Here is a 16446-nt window from a genome sequence, read left to right as displayed (position 1 = left end):
CTTTTTTGCCCTCCCAGGCTCCAAGGGGAACCCCAGGGTTAGGGGGTTAGGGTATTCCTACCCTGCCCCTTTTCATTTTTTTCTACATTTTCTTGGGAACTCGGCTGAAGCCGAGTCTCAAGATGGCTGCCAACACTTCCTGGTTGAAGAGTTGGCTGCCAATCAGATCTCAGACTCAATTTTGGGAGGTTTCGCGGAGCCTTCGCGTCCCGAGATATACAAATTTGGTTTTCATTACATTTCTCAAAAACTACTGAACGGATTTACAACAATTCACAAAAAGGTATCTTTCTGGACCAACAGTTACCTTTCTGCTAAATTTGCTGTAATGCCATTTAGCGGTTCAGGCTGTAGTTGTAACTAAAACTCCTCGGTGAGTTTTTCAAAAAGACTTAATTAAAGTGCGGGTGCATGCAGTCGGCGGGGGTGGAAACCCACCATGTTACACAACAACTCCCAAAAATGCTGCACTCACGAGGTGAATATTCAAAGCTTTATTTATTCCGCATACGCGTTTCAGCGTTTAGCCTTCATCAGTGCGGTTTAAAGCCAAATACAGGGAGACGGTATGAAAGTCCTTTTAAAACAACCCAGAGAGTCACATGATTGGTCGATATCATAACCAATGGAAGGGCTTGATTCCTTAAGGACCGGTAGTGGAGCGCCATGAACTGCCATGCAATTAATTACACGTTTGAATACCTTAATGTTGTAAGTTTCAATGTTAGTTCATGCCATGACGCTCTCCACCACAGATGTCCTAAATCAGTCTCTCTCCTTGTCACAACACCTCTCGCCTGTCGCTGGATAATACAGAGATTTTCTGTGGGTGTCCCTCTTATTGTTGGGCCTCCCCGGCTTTGTATAAGCCACGGCCTCCATTGGTCGACAGATTCTCTCAGCGACGGTTCTGGACGCCCGTATAAGTCAAGCTCAGTTGACCACCTGAAGAGCTCCTTTCGAACTCGTGGAAAGAAGAATTTGCAGCCATTAGTACATTATTAAAGGCCCTAGCCTCCAATGATCCTGCATTTCTCTGAATGAAAACAGTATTTTGCATGTGTAAGTAGGTCTGCTCCGTGGGACAGGTAACAGCTCAAGCACAATCATGCCAAGTATGAAAAAACATAGAAAATGTCCATGCAAGATGGCTGCATAGAATTTGGCCCTGGGGTTCACCAGCACCTATGAAACCCCACCAAGCCCAGGCATTCCTCATAACTAGAGGCCTGCAGAACATCAAACTATTCCTAAAAACTGAAATTTCACATATTTAATTACCGGAAAACACAGAAATGTGTGGCCAAAAGAAAACATCCACACATTCAGCACTTCTCCCAACAAAATATGCATGGGTGTACCTGTTAAACAGGACAGAAAAGGGACCATATAAAGTTTAATTCTACAGGAAACATTAGAATTTGAATCAATGGCAAGTGTCTATTTGATGTTACTTCTCATGTTTACGGTTTGGATTATTTTCCTGTACTCTACACACAGACCCCACACACAGGTGGATAACACATTTTATCTTGAAAAGTTTGAGAATGCAGGATGTTAGGGCATTTGCTAATTCCAGTGCTTAATTTGTAAAAGAATATATGCCGGTGCTCAAAGCTCTGCTCAGATGCCCGCAGCCTGCGCTACTGAATGTTAGTGTACTGAATATTAAGGCTGCGTAGGCTTGAATTCACCTCATTGCTCTTCCATCCACTATCAGACACTCCTTTCCCTTTTATCTCACTGTTACATGCTCCTAATTCATCCCTTTCTGATGGTTGTTCTGTTTTTCTCTTCCTCCTCTTATGTTTTTTTCTCTCTTTTGCTCTCTGGGGAAAAATAAGTGCAGATCCCCAAAAGTGAGTGCCGGTGCCTACCACTGACGATCACAGGTTCAAATTAAGCACTTTCTATATTTGACAAATTCTGATGCTTTCTTGAACCTAAATGTAAGGAAATTGGGCTTTTTTTAAATGCAGCTTTACATTTAAGGGGCGTTTAGGGTGAGACAATTTAGTAGGACCCTTGACCCACACCTTCCTGAACACCCCAAAGTCTCTGTTAATCAGAACTGCCCAGTAGTGGTAGGCTTCACTGAGCACTGACCTCGAGGCCAAACGGTGCAGTCATCCTCCGTGGCAAGTGGGAGGAAAGTGTGTTTTTTGTTGCCACAGTTTGAGTTTGTGGACCTTTCAACTTACCAAACGATGTTGGGACCCTCAAAAGGTTCACTGATAGATTATCGATGGTAAAAACATTGATGGTAAAAATATCGAAAAAAATATAGATAGTAAAAATATCAACTCCCTATACTTGAACAGGTAAGTACAAAAATATTGAATCAAAAATATAGATGTTAAAAATATAGATGTTAAAAATATCGATTAAAAAATATAAATAATATAAAATAATGTTTTAAAAATATTAATATTATCTTTAACAAATTAATTAAATGTAATATAAATTTTAACTAAATATAAAAATGTAACTTAATTTAAAAAATATAAACACACAAACATAATAGTTTATAAATATACACATATTTACTTTAAAATAATGTATTGACTTTTATCTTTATTTAATTTTTAAACTTTTAAATTATATAAAAGTAAAATATATCAATAATTTAAAATAAAAAACATTCTACAATTAATTCAAACATCAAACTATTAAAACAAAATTAAAACGTACATTTTGCAACCCAATAAGTACAACAGTAGGGAAAATGTTGGATAGCGAAACAAATTTACTATTCCAACTGCAATAAGTGCAACAGTAGGGAAAGTGCTGGATAGCGGTGGGGTGAAATGTACTATTCCCACTCCATTGAGTGCAAAAGTAGGGTAAATGTTGGATAATAGATTATTTAAATTTACTATTCCAACTCCAGTGATTACAACAATTGGGAAAATGTTGGATAGCGGTGGGGTAAAAATGACTATTCCCACTCCAGTGAGTGCAACAGTAGGGAAAGTGCTGGATAGCGAAGGGGTAAAAATTACTATTCCCACTCCAGTGAGTGAAACAGTAGGTAAAGTATTGGATAGCGGAGGGATAAAAATCATTATTCCCATTCCAGTTAGTGCAACAGTAGGGAAAGTCATGGATAGCGGAAGGGTAGAAATTACTATTCCCACTCCAGTGAGTGCAACAGTAGGGAAAGTGCTGGATAGCGGAAGGGTAGAAATTACTATTCGTGCAACAGTAGGGAAAGTGCTGTATAGCGGAAGGGTAGAAATTACTATTCGCACTCCAGTGAGTGCAACAGTAGGGAAAGTGCTGGATAGCGCAAGAGTAAAAATAACTATTCCCACTTCAAAGAGTGGAACAGTAGGGAAAGTGCTGGATAGCGGAGGGGTCAAAATTACTATCCCCACTCCAGTTAGTGCAACAGTAGGGAAAGTGCTGGATAGCGGGAGGATAAAAATTGCTGCTCTGCTGTTCTACCCATCTCAGCACAGTGCGCAATGGGGTCTATTTATTAAATTCTCCTGCAACACGGCACAGTAGCCAACAATTATGTGCTGCTTTGCATGAGAAGGAGCAAGGAGGGGAGCGCTATCTACAGAGATATGGTGTTCTCTTCCTCTCTCTTAGCGCCAACGCCCAATAAGGCCGATGAGCGCCACGCACATACCTTTGCACCACACCGCAAAGGTATCTGCGTGAGTCTAGTATATGTTTTATACTGGGAGGGCAGAGGCGCAACTAGAGCCAAATTTCGGGGGGGGGGGGGGGGCTAAGAAAAAATTTCGGGGGGGGCTGAATCTTTTAAGCCATAGGCAGAGTGGAGCTGCAGGGGCTCTTAGAAGGGGTGAAAAACCAGCGAGGCCTCATTGACATGCAAATGGTCTTTTAAAGACCTGTGAAGTGCTCGGGTGCGGCTGTGTGTGCGCCGCGAGGCTGTCTTATCCCGGGCTGCCACACACGACGGGGGGGCTGAAGCCCTGTGAGTCCAATGGGTGTTGCGCGCCTGTGGGAGAGTACACTATTCTTACAGTTACTTTAAAACTTTTCCTACTTTGTATGTTTGCTGCACAACGCAGCACACATGCAAAGTTTGAAAAGACAGGAGAAATTAAGCATTTCTTCATGATAGTGCCTATTTCAAATGGCTGTCATTTTTTTAAGCTAAGCTCTGTTTAAATGTTTTTTAAGTGAATAGCGTTTTACTTAAAAACCAATGGTCAGTGGCATGTTCACGCCCCCTTGCTGCTAAGTGAAGCAAAGCAGCTTAGCGCTGCTTTGCACGACTTTCAAGTACATTTTTATTGCAAATCACGTTTTGCACTATACAATAAATTTGGCAAAAAAGGTTTTGCACTAATTTGCGTCAATTTGCGTCACTTTTGTGGCACAAACGTGGCTCCAAATCTTAGTAAATCTACCAAGATGTGTAGCGACATGTAGTTGTTCTGTACGGCAGCGTGCTGCAAAGGGTTTATGCTGCGAACATGTGTGTCTCTTGAGCCTTTGTGTACTGAACAAAATGGGGAGTAACTTTGACCTTGGAATGTTTGAGCAAGCAGTCAGGTGGCCCCCTTCACACTAGTCCCCTGATTGTAGACACCCCACCCACTCGAGGCCTTTGAACGCTTTCATTCAGGACTAGTGACCTACTTTCAATGTACAGTAATGCGCTGTTTAACCCGTGTCCTGCTGACCCTGACACTGCCTCTTTCAGATACAGGCCTCATGACGGAAGCATCATGCACAGCGAGAACGCAGCTGACACGGCCCAGAACACCGCGCTGCACACGCCGCCTTCAGGGCAGAGAGCAGATAAGAAACACGTGGCAAAGCAGAAATTGAAGAGCCGATCGCCCCAGAGAACAAATAAGGCAAGTAAGGGCGTCTCTGTAAATGATTAGAGCAATGCACTGTTGCCTCACTATACGGACATTTAAAACCATAATTATCAGGGCCACTGGAATTATGCGGCAGGGGGCACCACATTGTATGCTAGGATTGACTAAATTACACGGCAAGAAAAGACAAATTATGTTATATAATGCGACACATTCTTTAGATATAATTTACTTCATTATTTTGTAATTTTTACACATGATAATACTGTGTGGGCAAAGATTTCGCCTAATTAGTACCAGTTTAACAACTAACAACAGAAACAAGCAACTGAAAGATGACCAGTTAACCTTTGCGACGGGCTTTTCACTATGAATGAACACACCCTAACGTTTAACTTTTGATTGGTTTGAGCTTGAAACAAAATATTTTTATTAATATCTGCAGATTATGCAGCCGTTGATGGAGTATGTGGCAAATGCGTCAAATCCATTACTTTGCCAAAAAAGCTGCGTCGTCAGAATTGCATAATTACAGTGACCCTGATAACTATCATGTCTGATCATTCCTTTACAAGTCCAGTAGTGGAGGAACCAACATCAGTTCAACAGTGAATGAATTCAGGGTCACCGAGTGGTGCGCAGACGCTGTGTGGCCCCTACCTTCACTTCTGAGGAGCAGGGATAAACAAACATTGGCAATGCTAGTCGGTCTCGCTTACTTTTGCACAAAACCAATACTTGTTTGTAGTAGTCCTCAAGATCAATCAAGAACGAAGTTGTGTCGTCCATATTTTGCTGCAGTTTTCCTAATGACCACTAGGTAGCACTGAAATGCAGCAAATTTGGCTCTGTTTTCTTAGATGCAATGCTGCCACGGATGGACAGTCCTTTTATTCAACCAGGCATTTCCCTGGTGGACTGGCGCCCTTAGAGGCAGGTTTTGAAAGCCTAGGACCACACCCAAGCGTGCGTCGCTTTCCTCAGCTCTATGACGTTAATTGCAGTAGGTACTGAAGGGCTTCAAGAAATAGAAGGTGGGAGGAGGAAGGTAGAAGGAAAGCAATCAGAGAGGGAGAAGATAGAAATGAGAGAAGGAGAGAGAAATATTGAATGGATAGAAAGATAGATTGCATGAGGAGACAAGGGGAGAGAGGCTGGTTTGATCATTTTTGACAGGGCTGCTTTTGGTTCCCCGTCTGGCCCTAATTGATGCTTTTAGAGCAAGAAAAACAACAAAGCTACACATGGGAAACCAAAAAACATCTGTGCGTGGGAGGAAAGCTAGAAATAAGAGTAAGGCAACTGAGAGTGATATGAAAGCCAATTTTGAGCAAGGTTTGGCTCTATGGATTATTCTTTACTATGCTGTCTGAGACCAACAGATGGGGGTGTCAGTGGGGAGACTGCGTAAACATAGTTAACCTCTTGAGTGCCCATGACGAGCTGGTCTCGTCATGGGCCGCGGTTGCGCTGTGCCCATGACGAGACCAGCTCGTCATAAACCCCGCCTGCTAATGAAACGCCCGGCACAGGGCGGGGAAAGGGGCGGGCACTCAAGGGGTTAAATCGTCACCTTCGTTTATGCTCAATGTCTGTAATGTTTATATTGATATAGTGTGCACCAGGAAGACCGCCTGCTCACGACCAACAACTGAGATGTACGGCACAAGGCACTGCAAGACGCGCCCTCAGAGAAGAACACTCATAGAGTGGCCCTCTGCACTCTGCAAGTGGGAACAGCCAAGACGCCTTCGAAGAAAGCGAAGTCTCCAAGTAGCTGCCACACTCAGGAGCCCCCAAGGTGCCACCAGCTACACCAGCGCAGAGCAGCATCATAGAAACAAAAGCACTGCCTGCAACCTCTACAAAATATGGGGAGAGATTGACAAACCCCGCAAAGAGCTGCCTGAAACTCAGAGTTACACAGGTACAGCCACCACTAGCAAGAATGGACGATTAGCTAGAACAGCAGCATCTCAATGGAAGCTGCCCCCAGCAGTAGTGCAAGAAAGACTAGTGCAGAATGCGCACCACACGTGGCTGCCCAACGCCATCGCCAGTGAAGAGGCCGCATCACCCGCCCTACTGGTGGACAGGCACAACCGTCAACCACACCACAGGCACCCCAAGTGCCAGAAGAAAGTGTCCAAGAACAAGACATCTCCACAAAGAAGCACTGTTGAATGCAGGTAGGAGAACACCCATGTCTCCACCGCCCCAGCGAAGCCCCGCAGTGGGCTGAAGATCACGCACAGTGTCCTCCTCAACACTGCCTCAACGTGGAGTCGGCAGTGACCCACGACAGGCAAGTGAGGAGTCGCACCCGCAGCGGCCCGAAAGCGACACAGTGTTCTCCTCAACACTGCCTCAAGATGGAGTCGGCAGTGACCCACGACAGGCAAGAGGGGAGTCACATCTGCAGCGGCCCGAAAGCAACACAGTGTCCTCCTCAACACTGCCTCAAGATGGAGTCGGCGGTGACCCACAACAGGCAAGAGAGGATTCGCACACTCCACGTGGCAGGCAGCCACAGCAACATGCGCTCCAACGCCAGCGACACGCGACTGGACGTCACGTCGCCCAGCAAGCAAGGAGCGCGCCAGAGCAAAGGCAGAAGCCGGCGTCAGGACAGCGCCGCCTCGAGGTCTAAGCGCAACGCCCTCGATGAAAGAAGAGTGACAGCCCTGTCACCCTGAAAACCGGATAAACACAGGTGGGCTGAATAGAACAACAAAAGAGAGAAGACCAAGGACTCGCCCAGCAGCCAAGAGCACACCCTGACACACCAGACAGCCACCGAGGCGGACTGACGTCCCTGGATACAGCTCCACAGGTGAACCGAACATAAGCCGCAGCAAGCGCAAGCTGCGTCTCATCCCTACGCTTACCCAGGCGTCCGTCCATCTCCAAGCGTCGGCAGTCTAAGTCAAGTGGCATCCCTGCTCCTCTCCGCAGATGCCACGGGTGAAGATCAGCACTGAGTGTCCGTCCTCATACCGCCTCAAGACGGAGTCAGCAGTGGCCCCAAGCCAGGCAAGAGAGGATCCACACACTCTATGTGTCAAGCCGCCACAGACACTCAACATCAGCAAGGCGGAGGCACGTGGCTGCCCAGGTCCATCCTGACATCCAAACTCTACCAGCAAGACACCACCACCTGTCATTCCGACTCACCACATGGCTGGCAACCATCATCACGCCAGCCATCAGCACATGCGTCAAACACCACTCCCTGGGTACCGATGGACTGGAGTCCGAAACCGTTGCCACACAAGACGACTAAACGAAATCAGAAGCCCCCTGTGAACCTGGCCTACACCGGAACCACGACAGCGAGTGCAAGTCTTGACCAAGACTCATCCACCCGTGAGGGTTATGCGTGCAACCAAGCAATGGCTCCTCGGCGGTCCTGCAGCTGCCCCCAGATGGCACACAAGCAGCGGCTCCAGCGCAGCCTCCCTACAAGTCTCGCAGCAACCCCGACAACGGGCCTCCCCAGGCGGGAGAGCGAGGAGAGACATTGCCCAAACCGACAGGGTACCGGTCACAGCCAAGCGGGTCAACAGGGATAGTCGGTCTAGCAACACCTCTGTGAATTCTCACTTTAGACTCCATCCATGGTCATGACGCAGCACCCTAAAAAGAACTGTTAGAACTCACCACAGACCATCACCGACGTCAGCCAAGGGGAAGCCATGCAAGACAGCAAGACATGGCAGTGTCAGCGAACTGACGGTATGCAGCGGATGTCTACAAGTCAGCAGTCGTGTCCTAAGTCCCTCAGGTTAAACTACGGGTGTCCGCCGAGAAGGTCCTGCTGCAAGCCAAGTTCACCAGCCCATGTCTGATGTCGTCCTGCCACCTGACTCGAGAGACTGATGGACCCTGTGGTATTTAGTTAACTGTTTGTTTCTTCCCCGCAGGTTGGACTGACACTTTGTTTGTCCTTCAATAAAGTTGGGGAGGAATGTAGTATCCTGCGAGACACGTTCTAGTGACCCGCAGGAAGCTGTCATTCCAGCCACTCCCTCGAGGGCTGGACACACTGCACCCCCACACCCATCCATCACGGGTGCCACGAGTGACGTCGCCCCGTCAATAAAAGAGCCCGAGTGCACGTGCTCGCGGCTAGTTACTTCACTACCTTACCTGGTGTCAGTGTGCCGTCCTTAACATAATGGGGGCTTTAGGCCCAACATTACACTGGGCTTACTCCAGCTCTGAGCTGGAGTAATTTCCTTTGTTTTGGGTCCATTTTTGGCTGTAGTCGTTTAGAAGTGCCGTTTATGAATAGCAATGGGCTTACTTTTTGTAGGTGGGCGCATGTCCACTCTAACCCCTTCCTTTACCTTCTCGTAACCCCTGCTTACTCTTCCCTACACCATAATATTTTGTAGTAAGTATTACCCACTTCCCAGCCATTTCCCATCCCTGCTGCATTTACTACTAAAATATAGAGAGACGTGTGTGGAGGTCTCGTTCACGTGGGGCAGAGATCTCCTCACAGAAAAGATAGAAGAGGCAGAGGCATAGACATCTGCATGTAGGTTATAAATTGCAGATCGTTGTACGTGAATAGAACTATTGTAGTACTACTAAATGTGCTACAGAATCCCTTGGAATCTCTTGGAATCTGGCATTCACAGTATGTAACTTGGTGACAGCCAGGCATAACATTTATAATTATAAATTGAAGTCTGTCCATACAGGATTGTTTTCCATCAAAAAGTTCCACGTAATATCAAAGACCATGAAATTAATGTTTGAGCTCTCTATGATGTCACCTTAAAGCTCAAGGTGGAATGCGTGCCATTATTCATAGCTGCCACTTTTCTGAATATATGTTATGAATGGCCCCACATGCATAACTCCTGTCAACCCATCCCTTACATCGTTGTCCAGTGGGTTGAGTGGTAGGGGGGAGTAAAAGATGAGCTGGCGCACTTGGGGCTGCCTAGTGCTAAGCAGTCACCCTTGCACCATGATGCAAAGGTGCCTGCGTAACAGGCACAATTGCTTTTGTGCAGGAAGGGACATCTTCTGCACAAAATAATCTTTAGAGGCATATTCTTGTTTCCATGTGCGCTTCAGGATGCAGCACACATGGAAAGAGGATGTAACAAGGAGAAAAGAATATATGTCTCCACGTTGGGCCTCTGTTCAGTAGGCCCATTGTTTTGGTGCAAAGTCTGGCTTACAAGTCTTTGTAAATCTAGGTTTGCAGCAAAATACATGGATGGATGCACAGGAATGCTCATGCCCCACCCATTTAATGCTAAACCGACATAAAATACTTTATGGTTACTAAACCATCCAAAGCCACGCGAATCAACTTTATATGCCATAATAAATACCAAAATGGAATTTGCATTGTGGCCACGCCACAGAAGTGATGCAACCCCGATGCAAAATACTAGTAAATCTGGGCCAGATTGTCTATTTGCCCCTGCCAGTCCCAGAACCCTTATCATACCGTATGAAAAATAAGTGCATGCCACCCTCTCTCAACACCCCCTTGCGTTCCTTCCCTTTTCATACATTTTAAACATCCTATCACACTCCCACACCTACCTCTAACTTTTCGTTTCCCTACCATGCATCGTGCTGTCCTCGCTATTGTGAAAGTAGTTGTCTAGCCTCGTAGGGATCTGTTGCCTCTTGAAATACTGTGACTCATGAGAAGAAAAGGAGAGGGTAGATGGTGGCAGCAAAGCATTTCCCTTGCCTTGCACGTGTCTGTGGAGATTTGAGGGAGGAAATTAAAGGTTTACAGAGGCCATTGAGAGTCAAGAGTAGGTGAGGAAGACAGCACTCCATCATCCACCATCAAACCATCTCCTCTGAATTCCCAGATCAGCGCCTCTCCTTCCACCACTTTTCTCAGTACTGTGAAAACCCCTGTGAGTTGGACAAAGACCATGCCAGCAACTGCTTCTTCGTGTAATATAACTACTGTGGCAAACAAGCTTTGTTTTCACAGCATCAGCAAAGTAGTGATTAGCTGGGTGTTAACCATAAAGTCACATCTGCACAGTTGGTGGTATTGGGCTAAGGAAGTGTCAATGCAAAGAAGCACAACTAAATACTAAGGTTTGGAGCCATGATCTCGACTCCAAAACGACCAACACAATAAAACAAATACAGGGGCAGATCTACAAGTGCCACAGCGTGGCACAGCAAGCCCTTTGGCTTTGCCACGCTGCGGCACTTTCAGAGCAGAGGAATGTGACATATTTACAATGATATGTCGCATTCCTGTGCTCTCCCCTGAGCTGGTGCACAAACAGCTGCCATTAGCCGGCATCCTAACACCATGGAGCAAGGATGTCTGCGTCATGGGTAGATTGTTTTTGTGCAGGAAGGGGCACCTTCCTGCACGAAAACAATCCCTACAGGCATTTTCCTCTTTCAATGCGTGCTGTAGAATGCAAAGTCAGCTGATGTAATGGTTTATTTCCACTGTTATTAATACAAAGCTTTCAATGAACTTTCCTGTGTTCCTGATATGTTCAAACTTCCAGGGCCCTTCCGCTGTTGTCCCACTGTATAGACTAGTCGTATGCATTTCAGTGAAGTGATATTATTAAAAGTTTCATTTTTTTCCAAAACATTTCTGGATGTCAGCAGCATGGAAGCTGTTGAATGTTTTTTTTAATGGATAGTGCGTATGTGTTCAGGTAATGACATTCATATTTCTGATTTGCCACAACGATTCTGCTGTTTTAATGATTTGTTTTGCAAGAATTGTGTATAAGAACCCTGTGATTCTGGGAGTGAGCCAGAGATGTTTGCACTTAACATGATGATACTAGGGATGTTGATCGACTCTTTTCTGATTTTGCTGCTCATTTGGGACTTAGAACAATTTCTGATTTTAACTACTTTGTATAACTCTGCGTTTGAACCCTTATGGCATTCATTCTCTACCGCTTGATTTTTATGTTTTTTTAATAAAACCCTTAAACTCTTTTTCTGATCTAGACCTCAGCTACTGAGTAGTCCCACTTACTTGTTTTTGCTACTCTGCGAAATTGATATCGGTAGGGTGTTTATTCGTGCAGTTACTTTCAGTGGGAGTACCGCCTTAGGAAAAAATATTTATTTTCAAAACTTGGGGTGTCCTGACTATTAGGGTACAGGTTTTGCTCCCTCAACTGCATTCCATATCAACTAACAATATATTGACATGTCCCTTTCCCCCTAACTAGTAAGTGCTGTCAAGATTACTGTGACAAACAGTTTGGTCTGGAATTAATTTCTTTAGTCGGGATGTAGGCTTTAGTTAGACCAGTACAATGCAGGTATGTTCACTACAAAAGTGCAGTATTACTGGGGGTAAAAATGACAGATACATATTCCACTTGATGTAAAAAGAGGACTCATTACCCATCTGCCTTTTGGATAATAAAACTTTCTTTCGATATTTTTCAGATGAAGATTAGCGAATGTAAACTTCACAGATCACCTCATCGGCTCACAAAGAGATCTTCTGCCCCAAAATCTACTCGACAGAGAGACCGCGCTCTCACTGCCCCGGACCGCACTTTGAAGACGAGGTAAAGACATTTGGCTTCCGTTGACCTGCCTATGTCGTTTTTGTAACTCTACCAAGCCACAAACATTTACTACACACCAGGGCCTCATTTAAAGAGCAAGAAAAAAGCAACAAACGTGGAGTCATTGGATTGGCATATATTTGTCACACCAATGCACTTTACAAAAATGTGGTATTAACACATCTCCAAAAATACAGTAATACCGCATTTTACTGTAAAACAGTTGGAGATAACTCCACAGCAGGAGAAAATGCAAAATAGAAGGTCATACCATCCCATCTTTGTGGTGCTATTGTAATTACCACATCAGGTTATTACCACTGATTTACAGCTCACCTCTTAGTAAGGGTCACACTAGTAGTCTGCATACACAGAGGAACAGGACAGTTGGCACAGTGGTTCTGGACAATAAATATTGTTTATATTTTGACTGGAAAGTTAAACATTATGCTACACAAAGAGAGAAGATGTGCCCTCTGGGCAAACACTGTACATAATGTGAAAGGACAGGTTGTGTATTCTGCTTCTTAAAGAGGACAGAGGCTCCATAATCTGATTTTAAAAGAGAGCAAACTACAACTTTTGCTGGCAAAAGAGGTAAACGACTGACCTGTGCATCTCTGAGGACTGAAACTGTTTACATGTGCATTTCAAAAAGGACAAGCCCTTATTTAGAGTTTGGTGGTAAGGGAAGAAAACAAGCATTTGCAATGCAAATAGGTCTCGCATTTGTGAGTTAGAGCTATTGACATTGTAAATGGCAATGTTTTTTACCTACACATTTTATTTTTGGAGTGAATGTATGTAGTGTGCAAAATCCCTTGGAAAGGTCCTGCACTTCGTAATAAATATATTGAAAAAGACGCAAAGTGTGGATTGTGTCAACAATTGCTTGACAAGTACCTCATCGGTGAAGTGTCGCCACACATGCACACCGTGATGCTTTACTAATGTGAAACTCATTCATAAAAGTAGTGCTTACAGACTAACCAACGCGATCGGAATCGGAGCATGTGAATCCGAATCCCGGCTTCTCTTTCATTTTCTAGACTATTTGACTCTCCTGTGTCTTGGTTATTCCCCAAACACTGGGAGGCAATGAAGTTTGCCAAGGTGGCGGGGGCAGGGGGACTTCGGGGGTACATGAAAATGTATTCATTGCCTAGTTGTCAAAGGTCGCCCGGTGCTATTAGTTAAGTGTTCAGATTTCATTAAGATATTAAGAGTACTTTACTCGCAGCTATGAGAAAATCGACATTAACTAAACAAAATGCCAGAATGCGTGTCAGTTTTCACAGTGTTTTAGACATTACTGGTTGCTTAGTTTCATTGCATTAATTTTTGTATTTACTCTTTTACACAGCATCCAAAGTAGGTTACCTAACCCCAAAGCCCCGAGTTGTTAAATTACCCATAGAAGGGAGTGTTTTACAGTTGAGCAAATGTGTCCAACTGTAATTCTGGTAGTGCCATGGAATGATCAGCCAATGAGGTACTCGATGAGCAGGTATTTAACTACACGTTCAAAACGTATGGTATTGTGGCTGTTGTTTTTTTGTACACAACCACTTCTCTGAATGTGTTCATTAACACAGAGCTTCATCTAACAGACAGTGCTCACAGAGAGGCGACTAAAGCACAGAACTAAATGTATTCATTTATCCAGAGTGTGAAGGCACCCGGAAGGCTTAGGTGCCTGCCGGGAGAGGCTAGGGATCCCAGCGCTTCAACAGACTCTGCCGTGCTCCTCTAAACCAGCTGGGCACAGCTCAGAATCTGCCCCTTCTGCTAAGAATATTTGAGGGGGATGAGGTTGGGGCATGTGGGAGTTGCCGGCAGATTTCCAGTTTATTGAAAGTGATGATTCTGACGTGAGGCAATGGAGACTGACTTTGTCTGTTTGTCTGCACCAGTCTATTTCTCTACCATCTACCGGGCTCACTGTCATGCATCCATTTATCTCTCTTTGTTAGAAGTGTGTGAGCCAATATATTAATTAACAGGTAAAGCCAGCTGGAGACGAGCCAAGCATATACGAGCCAGTGGGCGAGCCATGAAAATGATCGGCATGTTAATCATACAGTAAACATGATGTAAATGTGCTATAACGTCTCTTCAGAATTAAAAAAAGTGCATTTCTTTAGCGCGTCACCTCAGTACACAAGATTATAGCATTGAATTGAGAGGAAGTTGTTAAAAGTGCTCGTTTTAAGCATGAGTTAAAGCACTGCCGCTCCTCCCGCCTGACAACAATGCAATTTGTGAACTAAGAGGTGTCAGTTGCCATGCATACCCCAAATGTACAGCAACCATCTTGAACTCGCATATTTCAAGGTGGCAATAATATAGCCTTATAGAGCCCGCCATAGAGGGCTATACCGGCTGTTAAAGGCCCACTGCAGCGTTAAAGGGCCGAGCCGAAGGCGAGGGACTTTAACAAAGCAGAGGGACTTTAAAAGCCGGTATAGCCCTGCTACGAAGGGCTATAAGGATATTAGAACATTCTGCCACTAGAGGGCAGAATGTTCTAACAAAACAAAGCCTTCAGGGAGCGCGAGGGGATTGAAATCCCCTCAGGCTCCCTGAAGCCTTTGTTCACAGCCAGAGCTGTGAACAAAGACACATTGGAATGTTGGTGCTCCGGGCTTATACCAGCCATTATAAGCCCGGAGCACTCCATTGTTTTCAATGGAGCTTCCAACATTCCAATGTTCTAATTAAGAGGAAAACGGAAGTTCCGGCAGGCAAGAAAACACAAACAGGAGTGGGGGAGTGGGGGAGGAGGGGGAGAAGTCACAGACTGAGGGAGGGGGCGGTGGGGTGGACTGGGGAGACAGGGAAGAAAATAGTGGTTGGAGTAAAGGGGCCAGTAGCCGTGGAAGGATACAAATAATGAATGAGGAGGGACTAACAAGCCTCAAACAAATCAGAAAGCAGCATTTAAGACAAAAGTCAATGGGCAGAGGGTGGGCAGAGCTCCCAGGAAGCTTCCACACTACAGTATATACTGCATGTCTCGCAAAGCGATGGCAACGCATTCGCGCTGCAACGCTAGGCGAGACCTAAAAAGGACTTTCAGGATGTAAAATAAACTCCTGCATGGCCACTCTCCTTCTACCCGGATTTGTCTGCACATATTCAAATGAAAGATCCGTTTGAGGTGCAATTTTGCTCAGAAATCCTGATTCGTTGAATCAGAATTTACGCTTTAGAATCAGATATTCCAGTAGTCCCTGCATGAATCTGGCTCTAACAGAGCAATGCCACCCAGCACTTTGGTTCCAAGAGTCAATAGAGATTCATATTTGTGCTTCTGTTAGAGTTTTTATTAGGTTTGCAAGCAATGGCACAATCCTGTGATTGGTTTCTAACGGCCAGATGTACGAAGGTTCCTTTTTGCATTTCCTAAATAGAGATTCTCAAGAAATCGCTATTTAGGAAATGCAAATTGGTATGTACATAGCCTGCGATTCTCTAATACCGATTCCTACAGAGTAGGAAACGCTATTAGGAAATGGTTATTAGGAAATCCTAAACCATTCGTTCCTATGGGCCTGAAGGTCCATAGGTACGAATAGTTTTGCATTTCCTGAATTGCAATTTAGAAATACGAATTCATAATTTAGGAAATCCAAACCCAAGCCTTAAGGCATCGCCCCCCCGGAGGCACCCCGAAAGTCATAGTGCACATGTAAGTGAAAATATGCCTTGGGGGCATATGTGCGCTTCATGTCTCAAAAAAAAAATGCATTTTTAAAAGCATTTTTTAATTTCGCACATGGTTACCTTCAACTTTGTGTGGATGGTTATTTGCATTTAGGAAATGCTTTGTACATGTTCTTTTGGAATCGCACATAGGTAATCGCTATTTGCAATTCCTAAATCGCGGTTGTGATTTGTATTTTCTAACAGGTAGAAATCGCAAATTACGTCCATTTTTGGGCCTTTGTACATATGAAAAGGGTATTTAGCATTTCAGAAAGGGCCGTCATTGTGATTTGGCCCTTTGAAAAATGCAAAATGGCTTCGTATATCTGGCACTAAGAGAGGACAGAAATATCTCTGTCTTCTAAGAGCACAAA

The 16446-nt window shown here is 44.8% G+C and overlaps 1 protein-coding gene across 1 annotated transcript in view; it reads left to right on the top strand.

Moving 5' to 3' along the window:
* LOC146868578 (uncharacterized) overlaps window positions 1-16446 on the top strand; it is a 166674-nt gene that overhangs the window by 66832 nt on the left and 83396 nt on the right. Inside the window, exons 2-3 of the mRNA XM_085611458.1 lie at window positions 4685-4841; window positions 12240-12364. Coding sequence (XP_085467584.1) covers window positions 4710-4841; window positions 12240-12364 — 257 coding nt within the window. The 5' untranslated portion in view covers window positions 4685-4709. The remainder of the gene's footprint in view (window positions 1-4684; window positions 4842-12239; window positions 12365-16446) is intronic.

Source organism: Triturus cristatus, chromosome 1_2, assembly GCF_964204655.1.
Source record: "Triturus cristatus chromosome 1_2, aTriCri1.1, whole genome shotgun sequence".
Taxonomy (NCBI): Eukaryota; Metazoa; Chordata; class Amphibia; order Caudata; family Salamandridae; genus Triturus; species Triturus cristatus.
The sequence above is the reverse complement of the archived record's forward strand: the minus strand, read 5'-3'. Positions and strand labels throughout refer to the sequence as shown.